At 41.7% G+C, this 26587-nt stretch overlaps 1 protein-coding gene across 2 annotated transcripts in view; it reads right to left on the reverse strand.

Annotated features, from left to right (window-relative positions):
* The window catches only part of LOC138249793 (retinal guanylyl cyclase 2-like), a 361038-nt gene that overhangs the window by 313331 nt on the left and 21120 nt on the right, over nucleotides 1-26587 (reverse strand). For both annotated transcript variants that reach the window (XM_069203899.1, XM_069203897.1), the window contains exon 2: nucleotides 10136-10949. In XM_069203899.1, the coding sequence (XP_069060000.1) occupies nucleotides 10136-10880 (745 nt within the window). In that variant the 5' untranslated portion in view covers nucleotides 10881-10949. The remainder of the gene's footprint in view (nucleotides 1-10135; nucleotides 10950-26587) is intronic.

Genomic DNA, 26587 nt, shown 5'->3' on the forward strand with positions numbered 1-26587 from the left:
CTTGCAAGAGACATTTGTTGCTTTTAAGAGCCAAAAGACACTTTATATCATTTTTACAGTGATATCTCAACATATACTTATTGCATCTTAATTGTTTTGACCTGCATTTTACCAGATAAATATTATATATTTTTATTATGTGTGGTGTATTGTAGTGGTGTTCTACTGTGTTATTGCATGATTTATGATTGCACAAATACTTTACACATTGCCTGACTGCTCAGTGCCAAGCTACCAGAGGGTGGGCACAGGATAATTTAGATTGTGTGTGACTTACCTTGACTAGAGTGAGGGTCCTTGCTTGGACAGGGGGTAACCTGACGGCCGACCAAAGACCCCATTTCTTACACCTGGGCAGTTTGCCTCTCCATTCTTACTCACCCCTGGGCTCATCCACCTGTGTAGCCATGCCATTGATATAGGGGGCAGTATGCCTGTAAAGAATAAGGTCTATAGGCTATCTGAGAAGGTCAAATATAGCATCTAGGTGGAGGTGTGCAAGATGATGGAGCTAGTAGTGATTGAGTGCTCCAACAGTCCATAGTGTATAGCACCACTGTTGCCCCCCCTTGACTGAGCTGACTTCTAAAAAGCAGTCAAAGAATGTGATCTGGGCAGAGGTCTTCCAGAAAGCTTTTGTCACCTCGAAGGAGGCCATGTGTACAACATAAGTACTCAAGGCTCCTGACTTCTCCAAATAATGTATTATACAGATGAATGCCTGAGAGCATGACAAAGGGGCTGTGCCCTCACAGCTAAATCAAGAGGGCCTACACCATCACTTCTGCAACTGTTGCCTTTTTCGTTCATGCGTGTAATACAAAGGCAAAGAGAGAGGAGAGATTATGGAAAAGGTTAAAATTTAGTGCTGAGTCAGGACTGGAGAAAATGAATAGGGGCGAAAGGACGGAAAAAGAAGATCACAAGCAGAAAGCCATGATCAGGGAAAGAATGTGGCAGAAGAAAAGATGTGTATACACCTGTACTTCTATGGCACCCAGTCCCTCCTCCTCTCAGAGCTAAACAATGCCACTCCACCTGAGAGGTGGCTTCATTCTGTGAGTGGTGATATGAAAGGCAGCTGAAGACTGCTTCCCACATTATAGCAACTAAAATATGGAAATTGCTGCACATGGTGTACTACTGGTAATACATCAGCTTTTAATATCAGTTTATTCTTATTTGGCTAGAGAGGGCACAAACGTGTTTATGTCAGAATTTTTTAATCTCAAAATGCTAATGTGTAATAATGTTCAGTCATTACATGATAATGCAATGGAAATTATTTGTGTCTGTTCCAGGATAGTACTTAATGTCGCAATAATATTGGTGTTCCTTTCAAATTAGAGGTGCCTGGCCTAAAAATATAATGTAATTGTGGAACAAATGTATTTTTGATTACAGTGTCAAAGCAAGACACACTTGCATAAACTTCTCATAATTTGCATTGTTCATCATGTTTAGATTTGGAGCAACTATGTACCAGAAGCAAACTGAGAAATGGTTGCACTTAAAACAACATGACTTTTAATGCCCTGTATAATGATCTCAATTAAAGATATGCACAAGGTAGGTGCTTTAAAGTTGCATAGGCTTCTATATTGGTTTTGTAAAACTGGACAATGAATTGGGGTGTGCGAAATTCGCACAATTTGCTTTTGCGAGGCACTATATTTTGGCTTGAAATTGGGCATCATTTCCATTTTTAAGACAAAGACGCATTTCATAGTAGAAAAAGTGCAATAACCACCAGCACCGCAAACAGTAGCTGCTCACCTTCTGGTTCACTGCATTGTTGGCATGTGCTTGCACTAAATTCTTGCTGCGAAGGGCAGGTAGTTAAACAATGGCATAATAGAGTAATTTCAGGAATTTTGCTTAACAAATGAAACACGAAATTACTGAAATGATGTTAGATTTCACCAGTTTAACAAGCATTTCTACTGTGAATATGTGTTATTATTGTAGTGTCTTTTTAACACATCTCATGTGAACGGGATGTAAGGTATCTTAAAGTGATTAGCTGTTTATAGTGGTGTCCAAATTTTCCATGAACTACTCCTGCGTATTAAATAGTGAACGAGTGAGCAAAGAAACAAAGCAAGCAGTGGCTATTTTTTTATTCACCGTGTAGGTCTCCTCCTTGCAGCACACAAAGCCTCCGCCTGAGACTTATATGTAGACTTTAACTTCTTAATTCAAAGTTCAATATGATTAAATCCAATAAATTCATCCATATGGTTTAGTTCATTCAATAAACTTCTTTATTAGGTTGTCCTGAATGACCTGATATACATCCATGGAAATGACTCCTCGTAAAGAACATTGTCATGTATATACGTATGCGTTCAACTAATCCCAATGCATTTAGGGATGTTGCCCTTCGTCAGGAGATATTAAATCCTTCATGCACATCGGGGTACTCAATCCGCAACTATTCGGATGTCCATGACGGATCAGAATATCCAGTGAGGAAGGGCAACATCCGAAATGCATTAGGATTAGTTAAACGCATATGTATACAGCTGCACATTTGCCCCTAGTGGTAGGTCCAGCAATTCATGTAGCTCTCACTTTCTCAGAATACTATGGGGCTCATTTTGAGACCGGCGGTAAAAACCGCCAACCGCCGTGGCGACAGCCACCAAAAGACTGTCACCACGGCTACCAGCCGTCCGCCGGATTATGACCACAGCCAGATTTCCGCCAGAAGGATGGCGGAAATCTGGCTGTGGCCATGCCGGAGGATGGCGGTAAGGTGGCGTTGTTTCCAGCAGCAGCGCCACGCCAGTAGACCGCCGCCGGCCGTATTATGAGAATAATACGGCCTGGCGGTGTTCTGCTGGCGGACGTGCTGCTGGCAGCAGTGCACCGTCCTGTCTCCTGCCGGAGAGCCCCTGACTACAGGTATGTTGTGTGCTCCGACAGGGGAGGGGGTGAGGAGTGTTGTGTGTGTGTGGGGGGTGTATGTGTATGTGTGTGCGTGTATGCTGGTGTGTGTTGCATGTTGGGTGTGTGTGCATGTATGGATGTGTCAGTGCATGTATGTTGAATTGTGTGAATGCGTGTGTGCGTGTATGTATGTAAGTTTGTGTGGATGTGTGTGTGAATGGATGTATGCATGCATGGATGAATGTTTGAATGGGTGTGTGTATGCGTGTGTGCGTGTGTGAAGGGAGGGGTGTGTATGGGGGGTCTGGAGAGGAAGGGTGGGTTGGGGAAACCTGTGGAGGGGGAGGAGGACAGGGGAGACCCCTATCAGTGACAGGGGAGACCCCTATCAGTGACAGGGAAGGGATTCCCTGTCACTGATAATGCCTACCGCCATGGATTTTGTGGCGGTAAGGATCCCATGAAAACCATGTCGGTAGGGGGGTCGTAATCCCACAGGTGGGCAAGTGATGGCCAACAGGCTGGAAAGTGAAGTCTCCAGTCTGGTGGTCGTTACGGCCGTGGCGGTCGGTGTGGTACAATGTCATAATATGGAGAAAAGCACCGCCAGCCTGTTGGCAGTACTTTCCTCCATATTAACGCCGACCGCCAGGGTCATAATGACCCCCTATATATTCCAACCAGACACTGTCTGGTATGCATCATCCCAGGAAGTGACATCACTGGTTTCACAGCATTCATCTCTACAGCAAATGACATCACTGCTTTCCTATCGACATCATTTTAAAAGAAGCCAGACAAAGGGAGTTTGATCCCCAATATTTATCTCCACAGGAATTGACAACAGTTCCTGCTTTTTACCCACTTAAATCCATTCCTCCTGGCATCTCATCTCTCTGGCATCACTGGCAGTGGGTGAGCAGAGACAATGGAAACTCCTGTTTGGGCCTGTTAGGTAGGAGTGGGGTCTCCGTGGGAGCGAGCAGCATCACCCTGCTAAAAAACATGCCCCAGAGCATCTGAAAAATAAAACGGTAATAAAGTTTATTCATTACTATTTTATTTTTCAGCAACCCGTCCTGAGCCAAGTGTCAGGATGGGGCACGGACATGGCTGCTGAATGGCAGCAGGGAGCTGTGCACTTATGTTTAAAGTGTGCATGTCCCTTTGGCGGCCGTCTAGCGATGGCCAGCCAGACATACACGTTTTATAATTCTCTAACCTAGCTGTCTTAGACAGCTGGGTTAGTGAAAGCACAAGCCTCCAGCACTCTTAAGAGTGCTGAGATAAGCCACTTTCTCCAATACTGACACTTCTCTCATGCTGTGCCAGGATTCGGTAGTGCAGTTTCCTGGGCCCGACCTTCAAGGACAGAAGACAGCCGAGAGAGGTGGAATTTCATGTGGCAGAAAGGTAAGTGGCTTTTTAAATTATTTTAATATCACCCATATTTTGCCCGCCCCACTACTCTAAATACATGCCAGCGGCCACTGCTGTTAGGGCCAGCAAAGGGCCTAGGCAGAATCCTTGCTCCAGTGCAACCCACAGTGTGAGAGCTCATCATGTGCCTCACCGTGCATACCACTCCGCTAGACTCAACAGTCACAACCAGACCTCGATCACACAAACATTCACATTGAATCCTCACAACATATAAACCCAAATCACACAGATTCCACTAACTGACACACACCCTAAAACTACTGAACACACATCATAAAATGCTAATCAATGCACACTCTTCAGCACTCTATTCTCCAGACATTGCTGACCTCGTAACTCATCACTTATCTCAGCCTTGATGCCCTTTTCGTCACAGAAATATTGTCCACCCCAAATCCTTCCACATCCTAAATATCCTTCTTAACAAAGGCTACAGCACCCAGCACGCAAACCATGCACATAAGAAGGGACAACATCTCACAGTCATTCAACAGTTCTCCTAGTCCTACACCATTATTAAGCTTGTACCATTCAACTCCACGCAGCTCCTCACACTCTTCACAACTCCTTCCACCTCAACTACATCCCTCTTCTTATCAACTACTCACCATCATCAATGCCTTCCTCACTCAAGGCATTTTCTCTGGAGCCAGATCTTCCTATGCCTGATAAAACTCCCACTAAACACTGACAACTGTACCAGCTATCGGCTTTTCATTCATCTACCTTTCATCGTCCAAGACCATCAAAAAAACAGTTTATTTAGATCCTATCAATACCAAATATTTCCTGCAAAACTATTAGTCTGGCTTCTGATCCTGCTGCAGCATATCATCAATTACCTTACAAATCATAGATGATGCCTTCCTGACTACAAATAAAAAGAAACCCTGTCTTGTGATATTACTGGGCTACCTAGCTGCCTTTAACACTGTTGTCCTGCCAAACCATATCGTGGAGTCTTAAATAAGATTTATGGTAAATATCTTTCACTGACTCACTGGTTCTTCCCTGATCTATCTAACTGACACCGGTTCATTCTCATGTGCATCTCCATGTTCCAGCAGATCCAAATTGCATGTGAAGCTCAGAAAGGATCTATCATGTCCCCTGTTATTTTCAACCTCTACATGGAGCTCTTTTAAGCTCTTCTCACAGATAACATCACAATTAATGCATACATCAATGCTACTCAATTGGATTTGAAGAGCTCCCCTGCTCCAGACAATCATTGTCTCAAAGATGTCAAGACCTAGTTGAAGCTCAACCCACCAAAAACAAAATTCCTGCTGTTCATCAAGAATATCGAGTATCCAAAACTTGCTCAACATAAAGCTTTATAGATTCTCAACCCAACTTACACCTAATGCCAAGCCTCTAGAATTCACCCTGGACACTGATCTTGCCGTTAGGGAACAGCTTTCCAAGAAAACTAGGATTACTTGGTACCAATTCTCTTTACTAAGACAGTGAATTCATTCGCCTGAGAACTCAATTTAAAAACTGCTATTGTAGAACTCATACTTTCAGACCTGGATAGTGGTAATGCCTATCCCATGCTCTCCCAGACTACACATTATCCTTCCTTAGGATAAGTGTAGAAAGCTATGACCCCCATCTCCCCCATCCTGAACTCCACTCCCATCACACCTTGACTATGTCTTTGCCTTGGACAGCACCTGCTGTCTTTTGGCTGGACCCACTGTGTCTAAATGTCACGTTCAAACATGCACACATGCTGGAAAAGGAAATACCCAAACTTTCAAAAATCTATTCCAGGTTAGCAAATACCTCCTTTGAATACTTAGCTGCCATGTCAAGTTTTGCTTGAAATAGCAAACCATTATAATGTTTAACATAATGTCAAGTGTTCATACACATTTGAAGCAGACTTTATCTACCTCATATCCAACCTGTGTAATTTCTAAAACAATAACCTCAGTGATTTCACTACCTGGAACAGCAAACCAAGGGGCCTATTTGTGTCAGCCAGCTAACGTGGTACATCTAAAAGGTTAACAGACCTAAGTAAAACATAAATTAGATATAATACAAACACACACAAATGAAACACAGCCTTTTTCCTGGCTGTCACATTCTACATGATAAGGATTATCAGTATGGTGAGCAAGAGCTAGATAAGAAGAAAGTCCTTGCTGGCTGTTTTTGGTCAGAGGGTAACTTAAAACAGTGGGCCTATGAAATATGGTCACTTACATCCAGGCACAGTTCTATTCATATCACATGTAATTAAAAAAAACAATCTAATGTTAAAAGCAAGGACAACAATGTTAGCACTACGGGATACATTTTATGGACAAACAATAAAACCCCTTAATCAGTTACTTTTGTTTAATGTTAAACTAACAGGAGTCCAAAGGTCAAGGAAACTCTGAGTAGCATGAACAATAAAGTGAAACTAGTATGGGAATTAAACTATTAATTATCCTAGCTATCTTAAGGAAATTGAATGTATGGGGTAGGTTTGGCTACTCCTAACATATATACACCGGGCATATTTGGAAATCAGAAATGGGGAAGTATCTCATTATGTTCTGACTATGAATTCAATGCCGGAATAAAGCAGGTCCTAAGTTAGACATAGGGTCAGTGCTGGACCCCAACTTACACCCTAAACTCAACAAAATTCAAATAATCAAACATTAACCCGAAGGAAGCTGATGTCACTCCCAACAGAATTCAGACAACTTTGAGGTCACTTATTTTTTTTTCGTCGATTGCCACTCATAACAAGAATGCCAGGAGAAGGGAACAGCTAAATGAGTCATCACAGCCTGACCAATTTTCTATGGCTTTATAGAACACAACAGTTTTTTTTTAATTAGGGTATTTAACCTCTAAAGCCAATTCACAAAGACATTTATGAGATTGGTAAGTAGTACTTCAGGAGTACTAATTTACATGCTGTTACATGCCTATGTGAATTAGCCCAGAATATTCCAACTCCCTAATAATACAATTGCAAAACAGGCTTGGACTTTCTATTTGTGCTAACTGCATGTAAACAGGATTCTATGTGAGTAACTTTGATATTGTCATAATACAGGAAATATGAGCAAAATGCACAGTTTTCACAAATAGATATACCTCTTTTTTGTCTCTTCCAAAGAAAGAGGATCCATGGGTGATTTTACGTTTGAATGTGCTTGATATCTCAAAAGCTGAGATTATTAAAATCATCAGATCACCCCTAATGTCTCTCCCCGTGCAAATCTCCTTAGTAAATGAGTGGGATTTACTTAATATTAAACCCTATTCACCTGCATACAATAAACACAGTTGATTTTAAACAAATCTAGGTATATGAAAACTGATGTACTTTGTGTAGAAGATTATGTTATAGTATAAGAAAAATATGGAATAAAATGCAGGTATTTGACTAATAGACTGAACACACATAAGGCCATGATCGCTTCCAAGACCTGTTACAAATCTCTGTGCGTCTCAAGTCCAAAAAAACCTGTGAGGTCAGGCTCTCCCAAATGACATTTACGAATTCTGGTTGCAATTTTTTAGAGCGTAATGACACAGTAAAATTGATTAATAACATATGATTTGAAGACTTCTTTACGAAGGGTTTTGATAGTCTAGCCCATTGAAGGAACATGGTGGCATACTGTACATTTTAATTCTGCAGTTGGTTAACAGCCTTTTGCCAGAACCAGGCAACATTTTAAGACAATTTTAAAGGAGGTGAGGTTTTCCCTGAAAGAAAGTGTGTTGAAATATTTGTCAAAATGAGCCTTTCAATTGATGTTGATGAACGTTTGAAAGGATTTGATGACCATTTGAGGTTTAAACTCTGAATGAATTAGAGGGAAATGATTGATTTCTAAAGCACACCTAGTCAATAATATAAACTAAAAGAGAATATGGTCAAATAACCTTTTTGAAGAGTTTAAGCTTAGCCTCCTAACAGTGTAGGTAATTAGTACACAAAAGTACCAGCTCCACAAAGTGTACCCTCATTATCAGTGCTGGTGCACCCACAGTGACTAGAAACAACTGTTTCACAACCCAACAGGAGTAGATTTGGCAGTGTAAAAGGGATAAGAAAAACCTTTTACTGGTCCCTTTGTTTGTAGAGGATAGCTTTACAAATTGGAAAATGAATAATAAAGGTAACATATTATTAAAACATAAATTGGTCTTTGTCTTCCTCTGTAAATATAAACTGGGTTTCCAGCAAGTTAAACGTATGGGATTGATGCTCTTTCTTCATTCAAAGAGTTATCTTCCCTGCTTCAGTTTACAAGTAAATAGTATGATACTGTGTATTTGTATACTTTAAAGTTCATCAATTACTTTAGCTATCATTTAGACTTTGATGCCATAGTTAGAGAGACCTGTTGGCTTGGCAGGGGTCATTTTGGCAAAACTGCTATTGCTGAACAGCTGGAACTTTTTCTTTACAACTGTATTGCAAGTCTGATGCAATACTCTGGCAGTACTAGAAAATATAAATAGCAATGACTTTGAGGGAGTTGAAAGGGCTAGAAGGCAGACAGTGGGTGTAATCATGGCCTCAAAATGGGGAAGTGGCATAAGAAGGTGTAATGAGGTCTTGATGTTGGGAGTATTTAGATGTTAGGTTTGATATTCTTTTGTTCAGTCATATTGCTTTCCATTATAAGGGCAAATGGGGTGGTATGAGGAGGCTAAACATTTTGAGGTTTCTGTGGGGTGTGTGGTGCTAAACCTAGTGCTCCTACATGACGTTCATGGTGATATAAGGATGTTTGTGTGGTCTAGTGCATTTCAGAGTGAGGGCCTGTAGAGTTGTGTTGGAGTTAGCATAGTTTAGTGGGATTACTTTTTATTATGTGGTGGTGAGGTTTGAGAATGAGCAGCACCGTGAGACATTTGGGTATTAATAATCAGAATAGGTGATAGACAGAAGCTTGGCGCAGTATATTAGGTAGGCTGCTAATAGAAACCCTCTGGGTTTGAAATAGCAGTCGTGTGAGTGGTGGTGGAATATATAGTCTTGGTACATGTTATAATGTTGTGGTGCATTGCAGCTCAGGCTGTGCATTACGCGGGTGTCATGTGAGGTGTGTTTGCTGGATTGAGGTAGTTGAAAATAACATGAATGTCGCTGTGTGGTGTGTGCTGTGATAGGTAGGGCTTCCAGCATGAGGTAAGATGGATGATGTGGTCCAAGGGTGTGTTGTTTTCTTTGGAGCTGTATGGCTAGATGTGGTATAAGGCCATGTGCTAGAATATAACATTAACACTAAATTAAAAACTAACAGTAACTAAATATAGAAGACATTTGTATTAAACAGTGCTTGCAAAAGTGTAACATGTCCTCCATTTTTCCTATTGATTATTTCCCTGTTACAAGGACATAAACAGTTATCCAACTTTACTGGTCATTAATGAGCAGTAAATGTACAGATTTTTCCAGTGATAGCAGTGCCTTAATTGTTTGATCATTTTATTCATCAACATATTTGTGCTAGTGTTTTTGAAGCTGAGTCTGAATAAAAAAAACAATGTAAGAACATAAGTATATAATCAACATCTTAACTACAAAAAGTCATGTTACTAATGGTGTAAAGTTAAGTATCTGCTGTATAAAACATAATTCCTGGAATGTTGGAGTATTCAGTACATTCCCCAAAGAATGTGCAGGCATTTACTACCTCTGACTAGTAACACAATGTCAGTACTATTAAAAAAAAAAATATATGTTGTGTTCAATCCCTGATAGCACCAACATGCAACCAACATTTGAAATCACAACTTCCAGAAGGAAAACAAGTGGTTAACATACCTCTAAGATTTTTTGTTTCTTTAATCATTTGCAGTGCACTTGTGATGCCTTCATCTCCATTACCTATAGTTGTTACAATGCCTATTGGCAATCCTTCATTCCTGATTGCACTAGCAAGTCTGCTTGCTGTGTCCACCCATATATCCTCATTGGAAGAAATGATACCTAAATGTGCCCACCTGAAATACTTCATGAAACTGAATAAAACTTTGGTTGGGGTGGGCATGGTCCTGGCAAATGTTGGAAAACTGTCCTTGTTGTCTAATTCATAGTTGATGCACGTCCAAGAAAACACTGCTTTATTCCAATTCTTCCCTAATAGCGTGGCAGCTTCACAATAGCCAGGGTTCAAAGGGCCGACAAATGCAGAAGTCGTTTTCTCATAGCCAGAAAATCCAACAAGTGCTTTTGAAGTTTCACAATTCTCTTGTAGAATGGTATAGGTTAGCCTAAATCCAAGCTCTAGAGAGGTGTCCACATTTATTCTATCCACCGCCAATTTAGCAGCTATATCTGGCAAAGCTTTGGAGAATAAAGGGTCGCAGCCCCAAGGTCCCAATATTCCCACTGTAAAGTTTGCACAGTGTACGTCACATGGCCACATTATTCTTGCCAAGAGTAACCACCACAAAAGGACTGAGAACGAAAACGTTCTATAGGACCTCTGAACGTTTAGTGTGTAAGTACCAGAATGTGCTGATAACTTCAACAAAAAGTCTCCAAATCTTAGAAGGAGATAAAACATTGTCTTATTGCTTTTTTGGAAAGGTGTAGAAGCTTTTATGAGCCCATAAATCCACAATCCAATGTTTACCTGAAATAGAGAATATACAAATTATATAGAGATACAAACTCAAGCAATATTCAAAGGAACACCTTGATGCCAGGTAAGTTAGCTGAGCAAATTATAATTAACTCTTCAGTGCTCTGATCATTGAGGTGAACTGTGAGGTGATATGTGATGTCAGCAGCAGGATTGTCACTTCTGATTCTATTTGCTATGTCATCTGTGGCAAAATGCATGATATTAAACATAGTAGTTTGGTATGAGTTATGGTTTGGTCAGCTAACCATACCGAGACAGAGTTCGTGTTCTGTAGATATGTTACATAACCATTATGTCACATTAACTGTATTTTTGCAGTGAATGCATTGAGGACACACAACTGTGTAACATGGCCCAATATTGACGTCAAAGGGTTCTGGTAACATCATAGACCACAATCTGGTTATGTGTTTTTACATCACTTGTTTATCTTGGGCATAGTTTGTTTACAAATATGGTTTTCAAACAGAGAAATGTTTACTAAAAATAGAAAGTGAAGTACCAGCGTACCCTAGTTGGTTGTTTCGAGTAATAAGAAGAGAACAATACATATTTATATTTAGAATTTTAAAATAAAATACCCCTTTTGTTGTTAAAAACATATTTTCTCTGTGAAAGTGAGAGATTGTTGAAACTATTTCTTTTTAATCTGCACCAAACAATAGGCACTGATTGAAAATAAAATATTTAAATTTAATTTACTTTTCATGAAAAGATTGTAGATAAACAAAGGACAACAACCATGACCAGTGGGAATATCTGGATGTATGACTACAACATTTGCAGCATCATTAAGGATTGATCACAGTTGCCATGTAATTTGCAGCAGGAGTTACTGATTCAACAATAATTTTCTTTTGAGCTCAAATGGATCAAAATATCACTGCCAGAGAATGTGCCTTTTGTGATTTTTTTCTTGCCACATATTTTAAATAACTTTGCTGCATAATTTGATCATTCACTGCCATATAATCGCAGAGGCCCTGCCAGTGGTAAGGTTCAGCAGTGTGGTTGGAGACTGATATTACAATGATGAAACCCATACTTTACAGGGACCCATTAAATATTTTCCATATTTCATGAGTCCCTGTGCAATGTGTGGTTTTATACCACTGCATTTTATACAATAAAATCGCATACATATTTAATATACTGAGAATACATTACAGGTGACAAACAAACCTTTAATTTAAACAGACTACATAAAAGGTAATTATGTAATATGCACTTAGTGCTTCATTTGATATCATAAACACATGATGGCAAAGGCTGCAAATGCCATCAGAACCCCAAGGTGGCAATATGGAACGAGAATTACATGCTACACATCATGTATTTCTATAGTACGTTTATGTGTGTAGTTAACTCGAAAATACTGCTTTCTTCAAAGTGAAACTAACAATGGCCATTGATTCGAATTAGAATGTTTAGCTTTTGTTTACCTTTCATGATTACATTTTCCATAAAGCATTCGAAAATATTGAGGTACAATGGATATATGTGATTCTGTGGCTGCAGCAGATTCAGTATAATTATACATTACTAAAATTGCCACATAACGTGCCACACAATGTGCATAATTTACAGCTGCTGCATAATTTGTCTCCTTTGCTGCATAATTTAGATAATACTGATGTACAATTTCTCCATTGATGCATAGTCCTAGAAGCCATGACAATGAAAAAGCACTACAGAGTCATTTGGAAGCTGTGAGAATAATGAAGAGCCCTTATATTTCACAAGGGATTATGAAATATTTGGCACATTATACCGTTTTCTTTTCATACCACTGCATTTTATCAAATAAATGTCCTCAGACGTAATATACTTATTTTACCTTTTTTGGAATCCATCAACACACCCAGTCATATGTTTGGAAAGCTAAACCATGTAAACGTTTCAAAGCGAACTAATGGGAATTTTTTCTGACAATTCCTGTGTGTTCCTATTCCAGTTGTGCAGAATATTGTATAGAATTCTGCACATGGTGAATGGAGTCCCTGTACAAATGTGTATTTTATTCTTTCCTTTTCCCCCCACCAGGATGACATTTTTCTCCATAGAGAAAGCTCTTTTCCCAGACCGCCACCAAATCTTGGAACGAGTATTCCCTCTTCTCATCATAGAATGGGACTCCAGTTCTTGGTTGGATAAAGTCTCTGGCCATTTTCAGGGTGGAACTGGGTTGGATTAAAGTTTGGGAATACCACACTTGTACATGTTGTGGGTGTTCTCAAGCTTCTGATTCAGACCATGGCTTGGAACATCCACTTCCCTTCGCTTGGGTGAGATTTATTACTATGCTTTTCTCCACACTCCTAGTGGAGAAACTGGCTGTAGTAAATGTATTGAAACCTACTAGGAATCCCTTTGTGGATTCCTGGCAGGTGTAAATGACTTAAAGCTTTGTGAATAGGTCCCATGCTATTTATCTTTAGCATAACATTTTGTAGCAACTTGTGACTATGCTATGGATAAACCTTGACCAAAAATGTCACATACGTAAATATAATAAAAGCATATGCACAACACACAGGAAACACAAACATCATACATCAATTGGCAAGAAGGAAGGTTTGGTGAATGGTGTCCTATTTTTGTGGGACAACTGCAAGAGTACAAAAGAAGACTGAAATGTAATTGTATGGGAATTGATGAATATTTGAGCTAGGTGGGTGGTAGTTATTCGATAGAAGTTGGTATGATTCATGAGCAATTTTTTGTGAGTTGAGGAGGATGAGGAACTGGCTACTTTGAGGACTGGGAATCTTCCCCGGAGAGAAGTTGGATAAAAAGTTGGGGTTTTGCTGAGATTATTAATGAGGAGGATGGGAAGAAAGGAGTGTGATAAGAATCAAGACAGATATTTTAATCACTTGGAAATGGCCAGAAAAGAGAGAAGTTGCAAAACTGCCCACAGCGAAGTTAAAGACTTGGAAAGGGGTGACAGGGAAGGGGACAGTAAAGCTGGAAGGGCTTTGGAGAATTTATGGGACTTAGGGCCAGATGTAGGTAGGTATCAGATTGTGAGTTGCAATTTGCGAGTCATAGCGACTCGCAAATTGCAACTCGCAATCCGAGATGCAGAAAGGTGTCTCAGACACCTTCTGCGACTCGCTATGGGGTCACAAAGACCCACCTCATGAACATTCATGAGGTGGGTCGCAGTTTGCGACCCCATAGCGAGTCTAGGCACTCACGGGGATGGTGGCCTGCTGGAGACAGCAGACCACCATGCCCGTGACTGCTTTTTTAGTAAAGCAGTTTTTTTTTTTCTCTTTGCAGTCCGTTTTCCTTAAAGGAAAACAAGCTGCAAAAAGAAAAAATTCTGAAACCATTTTGTTTCGGTTTTTTCAGAGTAGGCAGTGGTCCATAGGACCACTGCCTGCTCTGAAAAAATATTTTTGTGGGCATTCACAAAGGGGAAGGGGTCCCATGGGGACCCCTTCCCTTTTGCGAATGAGTTTCCATCCACTTCAAGTGGATGGTAACTGCGAGTTGGTTTGCGGCCGCTTTCGCGGTCACAAAGCAACTCTACATCGCGATGCGGTCGCAAATAGGAAGGGATCACCCCTTCATATTTGCGAGTCGGAATCACATTTTGCGAGTCGGTACAGACTCGCAAAATGTGATTCTGCATCGCGTAAGGCCTTTTGCGCCTCGCAAACTGCATTTTTCCCCGTTTGCGAGGCGCAAAAGGCTTCCTACATCTGGCCCTTAGTGTACAGACACCAGATCACTGTTGCTATGATTATGCAGGGCTGTTTTAGTCTCAAACGAATACATTTCCTTGATGTACAGGGATTTCTCGCAACAGTGATTCACTGTATTTCATGCAGCTATTATTTACTGTGGATTTTGCTAGAACTATTGCATTCATCAACTTTGTGAACAGCCTGATTTTGCACCAATTGTAGCTCTATGGACAGTTCCTCCTTATGTGTAACATGTTTACCCATTCCACCTCTATGGGATAGTGTGTTAGTACATACAGACCATCCTTGTACAAATGCTCACTACTAACTAGAAATAAGCCCTGCAAATAGTGCTTTCAGTTCTGTGCCATCTTTGAGGGACACTCAACTCTTTAAAATGTAAACTGGGAGGTTAACATTCTCCTCTACTTTGACTCTGTCTCATCTTAATAACTTAGTTCACAGAAAAAACATATCGCTAAAACATTGTGTTTGTGACACTGCCTACTACCTATTAGTTTAAATTGAATTAAAAATATATATTTTAAAATTATAAAAATTAATAAATTAACTGAAATGAAATTTAAATTCAATTAAATTAATTTAAATTAAACTTAAAATTATTAAATTAATTACACACACAATGATTTTTGCTTACTCTTCCACCAATCAGCCATTAGCCTATCCAATAATTTTTGCACAAATTCACACCGCACAAAAAATCAGTTAGTGCAATCTAAGACTTAGAAGAGCCTCAATGGAAAATATCTGTTCTTGCTGCCAAAAGAGCATAGAAACTGAAGAAAATTAGAAAAAACTAAAATACTGGACTTGACTGAGAAGGATTTTGCAGTGACATACTGTAGTAGCACCCTTGAATTCCAGGAGTATGCTAAGAGTAAGCTAAACGTACTCACTGCTTGCTCCTAGTACTTCTGAGTAAACCAGAAGTGCAGGAGTACGTCACCTACTCATACACCCATGCTTGCGAATCAGGTCGAGGTTTTTCAGAATGTTAGTCACAGCATATACAAATCCAGCTTTAGTTCTTTTTTTTTTTTTTTTTTGCAAAAATGCATGCTTTTTAATGGTACATATCCTAACTGGCAAATGAGCACAGAAAGTGGAGCAGCTGGGACAGGCACCTGCCTGCCAATTCATTTGTGCTTAAATAATAATCCCAAATCTGAGTGGATTAAAGTGATTTCTAAAAGGATTATTTTGTTGTGGGCACTTGATGCATTGAACCAAAACGTGGGCTAGCTGATTGACTGAAATTGTTTTTATTGATAACAGTGAAGAAAATTCCACATCCATGGATGTGTAATCTCTTCTCATATATAATCTCTTCTCAGAGACTTGGTCGCAGTTCATACCATTGTGACAGCATGGAGAAAAACTTTGTTGCGTGGCCCTGAGTGGCTTCATAAATCTCGAGCAGTGTAACACGGAGCAAATCACTGTGTTAAAGTACTCTGCGCCAGAGAGGCATTTCCATGGGTTTTACCATGCAAAATCCATGGATTTTGATGCATTCCCAGATTTCCAAGGACTTGTGAACCTGGGAATGCACCAAAAAGATACATCTCCCCAGGAGAGGCGTAACGAGGAGAAATATGTTTATTTCTCCTTGGTTTTTCCTCTTTCTATGTGTGCCGCATTCTGCAGCACACATGAAAAGAGGAAAAGGCCTCTCAGGATTGTTTTTGTGCAGGAAGGTGCTCCTTCCTGCACAAAAACTATCCTGCATGCAGGTTAAGCGTCCTTGCACCGTAGTGCAAGGTGCCTGCATTGGCACTAGACTGCCTAAAAGGTGCCCGCGCAGGGGAAAGGACAGGAATGTGTGGCATTCTTTTAAATATCACACATTCCTGCCCTATCCCAGTGAGGAAGGGCAATGCGGCAAGGTGGCTTCCTATGCTGCCTGCACCATAAAGTCCATACATCTGGGCCTTAGTTCCGAAGCAAGGAATAATAAGCTGCCTGAAATCCTACTGGTGACAATGCAAAATATACCTGAACAGGTTAGCAGCACCTGTTCTCCAGATAATACCCAAATGTGGCTGGCAACCACAAATGAAGCACTTAATATAAAATTAACCTCAAAATGGATCACCTCATTCAAGATTGAGACAAACAAAGCGTTGAAACAGGAATGCATTTTGGCCCCATTATTATTTAATCTCTACATGGCGGATATGCCCACAGTCTTTTCTTCCCCAAGAGCATGCCCAGTAAAAATGGCTGTGGGCAGTGGCGGCCGGCAGCTTTAGGAGGGGGGGGGCGGGCAGGAAGCACACACAAACACACACACACTCATTCTTTCACACACAGACACGCATGCACATCCAATAACAACACTCGTAACATTCAAACATGCATGCACGCACCAAACATTAATTTTAAAACATCACAGACACACTCATTCTTTCAGACACGCACGCACACACATCCATTAACACTCATAACATTCAAACATGCATGCATGCATCAAACATTCATTTTAAAACATCACACACACACACACACACACTTACCTTCAGCCTCGAGGTCCCAGGAGGGTTGGGACTGCTGCCTTCCCTCATTGGCTAGGTCAGCCAATGAGGGAAAGCAGCAGTCCCAGCCTCGTCACAGAGTGGGATGGGGTCAGTGAGACTGCTTACCCCACCCCACTCTGTGACGAAGTGTCACTGATTGACACTCGCCCTGGGCGCTTCAGGGCTTAAACCTGAAGCGCCCAGGTCGAAGTCAATGCGTGACGCTTTCCTCGTCACTCAGGGGAGGGCCTTGAGGCACCTTTGCTGAACCGAGGAGGTCATGCCCATAGGAGCAGTGACCTCCTCAGCCCAGCAAAGTTCAGCTCAGGCAGCCAGGAGTCTGTGCAAATCGGCGCATGTCTCACTCCTGGCTGTCTGACCTGAACATGAAGAGTGTCTGTCAGGCTGATCTTTCTTCAGCCTGACAGACACTCTTCATGAGCGGCAAAAGGTTGGGGGGCGTGGCCCCTCTGCCCTAAAGGATGGGCCGCGCCTGACTGTGGGTAGGATCAGCTTTCTACAAGTTTCGGATGATACCACATTACTAGATCATACTGCAGTAAGTTTACAAAGTCTATTGTGTCCCAGAATATTTCCTGTATGAGGTTGATAAGACAATTAAACAGTGCAGAGTTAGGCTAATTGTTCCATGTTATCGAGTAGAAATGATCCCCTATTCTACTGTAAGGGATGGTGGTCTTTAGAAATGTTCTTGCAAATTGGCTGGACAGGACACAGTGCATCTCGTGTAGGTATATATTTATCTTACCAGATGCAACATCTCAAGCCCAATATTGCCTAGAGTTTAACTTAATGAGATGTCAAATGATGCTCCATGCAAGATATCTATCTTCTTGCCAAAAGCTCGAAGAGGCCCAAGCAGGCACTTTAAGAAGCATCTTATGGTACTGTACACAGAAAGCTTCTTCCCCGTTTAAGTTGCATTTGGAGGTGTCATTACACGATCTGTGGCCAAGGAGCTCTGGAATAGTGCCCTTCCGAGCAAACTAAGAAGTAAATTATTGAACAAACAAGCACAGCTGCAATCAAGAATATTGGACAGAAAAGAACTTAGCCAAAGGCCTACCTACAAAGTGGCTCGAATACTTCATAATCTGCATCATATTTGAAGCAACCATGATCGTCAGAGCTAAAAATGCAGCTGATTCGTTATAGATTTGGTCCAATCCCATTTAGAGATCACTGGTAGGGCAGAGTTAAAAATGGCCCGGACTGGTTAGTCGATAACGCAGGGCTCCTACTGAATCATTAATGCACATCTTAGAATGTATTTGCTGAAGTCTTTTGGAGCTATGCAAATTCTTGTGATTGTCAACATTTAGAATGCTAAATATACGTCCCCTGGCAGTGGAACTTTGTGTGTAGGGTCATTCAGGCCAGCTAGCAGCGAGGTGCTGGAAGTTTATGAAGCAGGCAATTTAAAAGTATTGAACGATAAAGCACTTATTGAGCAAATAAGGTCATCTAAAGGGAGAACTGTGCTGCACATGATGCTGCAAGAAATTAACCAAATTGTACTGTAGTGAATGACGATTTTAATGTGCTTGTTATTAATATTGCAATGGTCCTTTCTCTGGATTTATATTTTTTACTGATGAGTTTAATTAAAGATTTTAATAAGGGTGGTATGACGTATCATGTTGTAATGGTTTTTATTGATGGGAGTTACATGGGAAATGGGTGCGTTGGATAGGTCTGAGGCCTATTCTCTTTGTAACATTGTAAGGTAAACAATTGTAAAGACTGACGGACCTACAGCTCTGCCTGATAACAACGACCCAATGGGCCCCCTCGTATTTGGGTTTGTGGGTGTTGTGTTAGCAGAATAAAAGGTAAATGAACTCCGGGTGTTTAATTATGTATGCACTTTCGAATGATTGTAAGTAATTGCACCAAATATATTCATTCATGGATTCATTCATTCATTGCATAATCACAGTTTGAAATACTGTCTTCAATAAATAAGATGCTGGTGAGAGCGGATACCTGTAGATGGAAGGGATCAGCAAGTGAATGGTTTTGGGGCGGACAGTGAGATTCACTGTACATAGTCGTAAAGGAGCTATCCAATGAATGATGTCACAATAGATCTCAAAATCCAAGCAGATCTCATCAAGCAAAGCCACATTTTACAAGGTCTATTACTCGTGATTGTCACAGATGCAGGACAGGGGAAAGAGGGCTGTTTTTGTCCTCACCTACGAATGGCCCGTTTAAAAATTCATAGTGCTCTTCGGCAACACATGGATTCCAGACCAGCCTAGGTGTATTGAAGTCCATCAAAATGATTTTAATGTTATAATTTTGAAATATTTATTTGCAGTCCAACCAGAGAAATCTGACCCTCTCATTTTCTGCAGTAAAAATGTCTTAATGGTTACTTGTCCCATGGGAGGCATTGCCATACATTTGACTATGAGTCAGTGATTCCCAACCTGTGGTCTGGGGACCCCCAGGGTTCCATGAAGCCTCGTCAGGGGGTCCGCAACAGCTTAGAAAATTAAATAATATTAACAGATTAGGCCCCCAGCTTTCAGTAATGTCTCAGTTGGGAGGAGGTCCCCAGATTCTAATAGTGATTCAGTGGGGGTCCCCAGATTCCGGTATTTATAAAGCAGGGGTCCACAGAAGTCAAAAGGTTGGGAACCACTGGACTATGTGGTTATGTACAACAAGATATTGACCACTGCAGTCCAGGTTTGCACTTCCCCCCTGTGTTGTTGGAGACGAATACTTGTGGCATTGGGCTTTGTCCATTCTGCACAGCCCTTTTCAAAGCTGCACACCTGTTTCATGCCAGGGAGTTTCTTCTGCAGCTCTTAGGCCAGTGCAACTCCCTTCTACACTGGGAGCGCCCATTATTTGCAAATAACTGCTAAGATACCTCTGTTCAGATCCATTGATAACATGCTTGCGGATCCATTGATAACATTAATAGGATGTGCTGATAAGTGAGGATCGATTATGTTACTTTATTGACATGTTTATAGATGAACAATTGAAACCGGTGTGTAGAAAGCTAGTGTAATCCACTCTAATTTAAATGTGGGCTAAATAACTATTGCACCATTCAACATGAATTCGTAGACTGATTTTAATATGTCATATAATTTCGGGTAAGAGCGGAAAAAATATCCAAATTATGCAAATTCTATGCATGTAAACTGAAATAATTGACGGAATGAATTTCTGATTTTCCATCTAAATATATGAACAAGATCCAGTTTTTTCATTAAGGAAGAAATAATAAAAAAGGAAACAAAAATACATGGCATTAAGAGAACTTGTATTGAATGTTTTCGAAGTTCGTAGCTCTCGGGTTTGAAAACCATTTTAGGAGAACAAGAACACAAAATCGCAGGAGGAAAGCTTAGCTAGGGAGAAAGCAGGACTAAATCTGTGGCTGTAGGACGATGCAATTCGGAATGGCTGCTTAATGACAGTGGGGTGGCAACGTGTTTCTCCCTTGCACAGTCCCGGGCACGTAAAACCCCGAGTTTTATGCCACATCCAACCTTCTAGTACAAAAAAGACTTTATGGTAATTTCATCATCTTTTTCACGATGAAAAAGATGATGAAATTAGCATAAAGACACTTTCTATTCTACAAAATTCGATCTGGCATTTTAAGTTATTAATTGCCCCTATATGATTTGATGGCCTTCTAATTATTGGCATATATTGAGAGTTTCTATTGTATTGTGTTATTTAAATTAATTGATAGTTGAACTGATTTGGGCTGGAAGAAAGAGCGGGGTAAAACTAAACACCACAACGCTGGAGGAGAAAAGAGGTGGCTTTTAAATACTAGACACAGAGCAATTTTATATGGCAGCCCAGTGCATTGGCTGGATGAAGAACTGAAGTGGGAAGGGGGTGTCCGATTGCAGTGATTGCTGATGAAGGGATGAAACGTCCCAGCCCACAAGCCCTTTGTGATCAAGCAGGACTGTATTGCATGGGACAGAGTAGTTTAAAAGATAATGCAACGTCTGCAATTTGGACTGACTTGCAAATATGAAGTATATAAGGGTCAGGTCGTCAGGGGAAGTGTCAGGCCATCAAGGTAGAGACTGACTGAAAGGAATGGAAAAACTCTTCCTGGGCGTAAACATATTTTAGGTAAAGCTTGTTTTAAACTACTATAACACAGTTATATCTGCATGGCATAGTTAACCCCAATACAATTTAGCGAAAGTTCCCCCAGGTTGTCTTTATAGTGCCCTAAGTGCCAAGAAGGAGCTGCCAGCTTTAGACACAACATATGGGAATGCCAGGCTGTGGGGGGCTTTTGGGGTGAAGTACTTACGAAACTTAATCATTGTATGGTGGGCATCTGCAAATTAAAAGAAAGCCATTTCTGCGTGGGTTAATTCCAACATGGAGAAACAATCATAGGGAATTTGCAGCACTAGGTACCATATTGGCTAAAAGTCACATATCCATACATTGACTTTGCAGGAAAGCTCTGGCTGTGGCCAGTTGGTGGACATACATAATGGAGTAGGCTCCAGCTGAGGAAACATGAGAGAAAAGGGTAAGAAAGGGTGATAAACTCACAGAGGATCTGATAGAATGGCAATGATGGTTCAGTCCCTCAACGACCCACCGGACACTAGGACGCTGTTGTCAATTTGCCATTTCTGCAGGGTCATCCCAGATTTTTGTCTTCAGTAACTGAGCCTGTTTTTGTTGGCCACTGGACTCTGTGCACTTTGCTTCTGCCAACTAATGAGAAAGTGCTTGTGCTCTCCCTTTTAATCATGGCCAAACTGGCATACACCTAATTGACACATGTAGCTTACTTATAATTCCCTAGTATATGGTACCACGTATACTTAGGGCTTGTAAATGAAATGCAACAAGTGGGCTGAAGCACTTGTGTGCCACCCACTATAGTAGCCCTGTATAACAAGCCTGAGGCCTGAGTCTGAAGCCTGTAGTGCCGTTTTAACTGTCATTTCAAAGTGGCAAAATAAACCTTTTGCCAGACCTAAACTTTCTTCTTTCCTCTTATAGGTCACCCCTAAAGTAGACCCTAAATGCTCATAGGGCAGGATGCACGATATTTAAAAATTAGGGCATTTATATTTAAAGTTTTACATGCCCTAGTAGCGAAACCCACCCAAAGCTGTTTTTCACTGTAACAAAGCTGCCTCTTCTACAGGGAAACACTGAATACCACATACCACCTAATAATGCTTTATTTCAGTTTGGGAGCAGCTAGAAAGATGGATCATTGACTCATTTTATAGTAATTTAAAATCCAGTTTAATCATAATGTCTGCTTTTATATTAGTATTTTGAAAATGTGGCTTTCATTGCCATTTGTCCTACCTAAGCTAAATGTGTCTTTCTGCAGGGTCCATTGTCACCAACATGTTGAATCAGTCCCTTGTGGTGATATGTGGATTGCTTCAAACAGTGAACAAAAGTCTGTGGTGGGGAGAGGCGTTTTCCTCCTTGTCTAGAATGGTCTGCTCTGTCCAGTCTGTTCCTCAGCTTTTAGGGGTGCAAACCAAGTCACTGGCAGATGTAGCTCACACCTAAGCTTGCTTCCATTTGTCTTCCCAATCAGCTTGGCTTCAAACCCAGTGGGCGATGCCTCAGAATTGGTTTTGACTGTTTTTTAGTGACCACCAGGATGGGTTGCCCATTGCCCTAGCCACACATCTGGGTGGATGCAGGGAAGAAGTGTTTTGCCATGTTGAATTAGGGTAGAGTGGGGTACTGTGGGATAGTTAATAGTAAAACACAGAGGAGGTGCTGCAAAAGTGGCTTTCATCCCCCCCGGATATTTTACCCCATTGGTTAGGGAGGGCTAGGAGGTTCCTCTACCCGGAGACTGGCGCTGGGCATAAATGTGGCTTTCCCAGTACCCTCTTCACAGCACTCCTGGAAGAATCAAAATGATTGCCTTGCTGTCTGGAGAATCTAAAGGTAGACTGGGCTTGCTTGACTTGAACCCATAACCCCAGAAGTGACTTCAAGGGTCAGCTAGCTGACTTCCTGTTTGAGCTACACGAACAAAGCAAGCTTCCAGAGGCCTTTCCTACAAATGCTCAGGTGACCAGTTCCAACTGGATTTGCCCTGGACCTTGCTGTTGGCCTCTTCTTGACCCTGAGTGCCATCCTCAAAGTCCTGGACCCTTGAGTGGTGTCAAAATGTACTACTCCTAATGTTTCCTTGGACTTAAAATCTTTTTGCCAACTTTTTGTTCTAGGAACCAACAGGGGACAGGTGCCAACAGCCAGACTGATCCAACAAGATGAAGGTATATTGCTGCTGGGCCATAGATGCAGATTGATGAACTGTGTTCTTCTCTGTAGCACCAAATCTGATCCAGGGGAGCTTGGAAGAGAAGGAGCCCAGCCTCCTGGAGCACTCTTTGTTTATAGCATGAAGCCTTACCCCACTGGAAGAATATGGGCTCCAAAAAAGTGACTAAGTCCGAAGGTTGAAATCTCCACAGGGCAAAGGCATGAAACTTATAAAGCCAGCATGGCATGTTCTCTGCACATGTATTTCCAATTTTTCCCACTCAAAGCTTTCCTGCCAGGTGTTATTGCCTTTACTGAGACCTCTTCCAGAGGCTAATCAACAAAGTGAAGCCTTCATCCGCCATCTGCTGTTTTGCCATGCAGAGGATGTTTGGCTTGCATCCCAGAAACTAAGGGGCCGATTTATAATTATTTCACACAGCACAATACAGCAAGCCACCTTGCAGTGCTGCTCTATGTCAACCAGAAAGGGCAGGAGTGCACAATATTTACCCTTATATGGCACATTCCTAATAGCGCTTGTGCACTTTTGGCTGCCTAGCGCAAATGGATATACCCTTGTATCATGTTGCCAGGGTGCCTGCTTTATAGGCAGGATTGATTTATGCAGAAAGGGACTTCTTCCTGCCAAAACAATCCTAAGAGGCATTTTCCTCTTTTTATGTATGCTGCGTAATGCAGCACATATAGAAAAAGATAAAAATTAGGAGAAATTTAAATGTTTCTCCTCGTTGCACCTCACCTGGGGAGGCATAACATTTTGGCACATTCCCAGATCTTCCACCAATGGTAAATCTGGGAATGCATCAAAATCCATGGGTGGATGCATAGGAACACCTGTACTCCACCCATGGAATGCCCCCCTGATGCAGCGTAATGCTAGGCAGCAATTTGTGCTGTATTTCGTTACTCTAGATTTATCAAGCCATGTCGGTCCAAGCCTTTTGTGGCTTGATAAATCTCACTTAAATTTTGTGTTGCCCTTGCACCCCCTTGTGTTGCGCAAGGGTGACACAAAAGCTTGATAAATATGCCCTCCAGTCAAAAGTTAGAACATTTTACCGGGCGGATCCTGGTCCCTGTCTCCGACCTGCGCTCCAGTGTCGCATGTTACTCTTGTCCCAGACCAACTATATGACCACGGTTGGAGCTTAATGCTTTTGGTGCTAGGAGTTTCCTCCATCCAAAGACTGGCACTGGGCAAAAATGTGGCATCCCCCGTTCCCTCCTTGAAAACTCCTCGAAGAATCAAAAGGATTGCCTTGCTTTCTGAAGAACCTAAAGAAAGATTGGAGTTGCTTGCCTTGAACCCATGACCCAGAAGCGACTCCAAGGGTCAGTTGGCTGACTTTCTGTTTGAGCTACATGAACTAAGCAGGCTTCCAGAGGTCTTTCCTGAAAATTCCTAGTTGACCAGTTCCACCTGGACCTTCCCTGGACCCTGCTTCTGGTCTCTCCTGGAGGGTTTCTTGACCCCAAGTGCTGTCCCCATAGCTCCGGACCCTTGAGTGGTGTCAAATTGTACGGCTCCTAAAGTTTTCTGAAACCTGGGACTTAGAAACTTATTGCCAACTTTTTGCTCTAAGAACCTGTGAGGGACAAAGACCAACTGCCAAGCTGATCCAACGAGATAAAGGTGTATTGCTGCTGGCTCAAAGATTCAGACTGCGCTAGCTATGTTGAAATCAAGTCAAATTAAATGGAACTTATAAAGCGCGTGGCTTCTCTTTAGAGTGTCCCAGCACTACAGGTTCATTGACAGCTGATCTGATAAGAGAGGAACTAAAGCTAAAAGGCACAGTTAAATAGCCAGGGTTTCAAGCCACATTTAAAGGAACAGGCATCAGCAATGGCACGCAGCGCAGTACCTAACGCAGAGAAAAAGGTGATACCCAATTTCTTCCACTTCACCTTAGGCACCACTGCCAGCAATGCATCAGCAGAACGTAAAGGTCTAGATAGGTGATGGTGGGGAAGTCTCTCAATTAAATATTTGGGGCCGAATCCATAGAAAGCTCCGTGGGCTAGCACAAGTCCCTTGCACTTCACTCTCGTCCAAATAGGTAGCCATTGCAAGTTCTTGAGATGGACCGGAAAAGAGATGTTCCTTGGGATGTTAAGCGGAAGCCAGGCTGCAGCGTTCTGCACCAACTGGAGTCTCTTATGTTGGTACAGAGGGAAACCCAGTATAATGCATTGCTGTAGTCCAGCTGGGATGTTATGAAGGCATGGACTACCACCTTCTGACGACCAGTAACAAGAAGTTCCTCAGGAACTGGAGGAGGCCAAAACAGGTCCCAACTACACTCTGCACTTGTGGTTTGAAGGACAGGTTGTTATTGAACTTCACCCTGAGATTCTGAACCACTGGGACAGAGGTCTGAGGTGATGGAGCAAAACTAGGCCAAACTTCACCACCCCATGGGGGATGCAAAAAACAGCACCTCCGTCTTACTCTGTAACACCACTGTCAACACTAGGACAATGCGCGCTCTACGGGCAACATAATGCAAAGAAACAAAACTTGTGCAATGTAATAATTCATGCATTGTGTGTTGACATTGCATATTAACTTTTTGCATTGCAGGTATTTATATTGATATGTCTTTAATACTGTTTGCAATGTATTGTTCATTTTCAAGCCTTTCCTGCAGCCTGACTAGGTGTGGCTGGGTGTGGCAATGGGTGGGGCTTGGTCAATTTAAGGAACCCAGCCCAGCTCCACATGCTCACTATTCAGAGGTCCCGGTGCAGAGCAGCAGCAGTTTCCAGGGCTCCTGTTCCGGATGCCTACTTGGACATTTCCAGGCCCTGTCCTCATTACCTTGGTGATCCTCAAGCAGGGCGGTAAGACGGAGGTCGGGTTAGGCCCCCGACTCTGTTTCTTGAGATTTTTTGAGTTTTGGTCTTTGGATCAAATCGCGTGTGCGGTTGTTTCTTGGCATTTGAATCTTGATGGTTGAATCGGCAACAGTGTGCGCGATTCATTCTTGGCCTTTAACTCTTGCATTTCAGATTGGCAGAGTGCGCAATCATTTCCTGGCATTTGCATCTTGATGGTTGAATCGGCAGCAGTGTGCACAATTAATTC

The sequence above is a fragment of the Pleurodeles waltl genome, chromosome 8 (genome assembly GCF_031143425.1).
Source record: "Pleurodeles waltl isolate 20211129_DDA chromosome 8, aPleWal1.hap1.20221129, whole genome shotgun sequence".
NCBI classification, from domain to species: Eukaryota; Metazoa; Chordata; class Amphibia; order Caudata; family Salamandridae; genus Pleurodeles; species Pleurodeles waltl.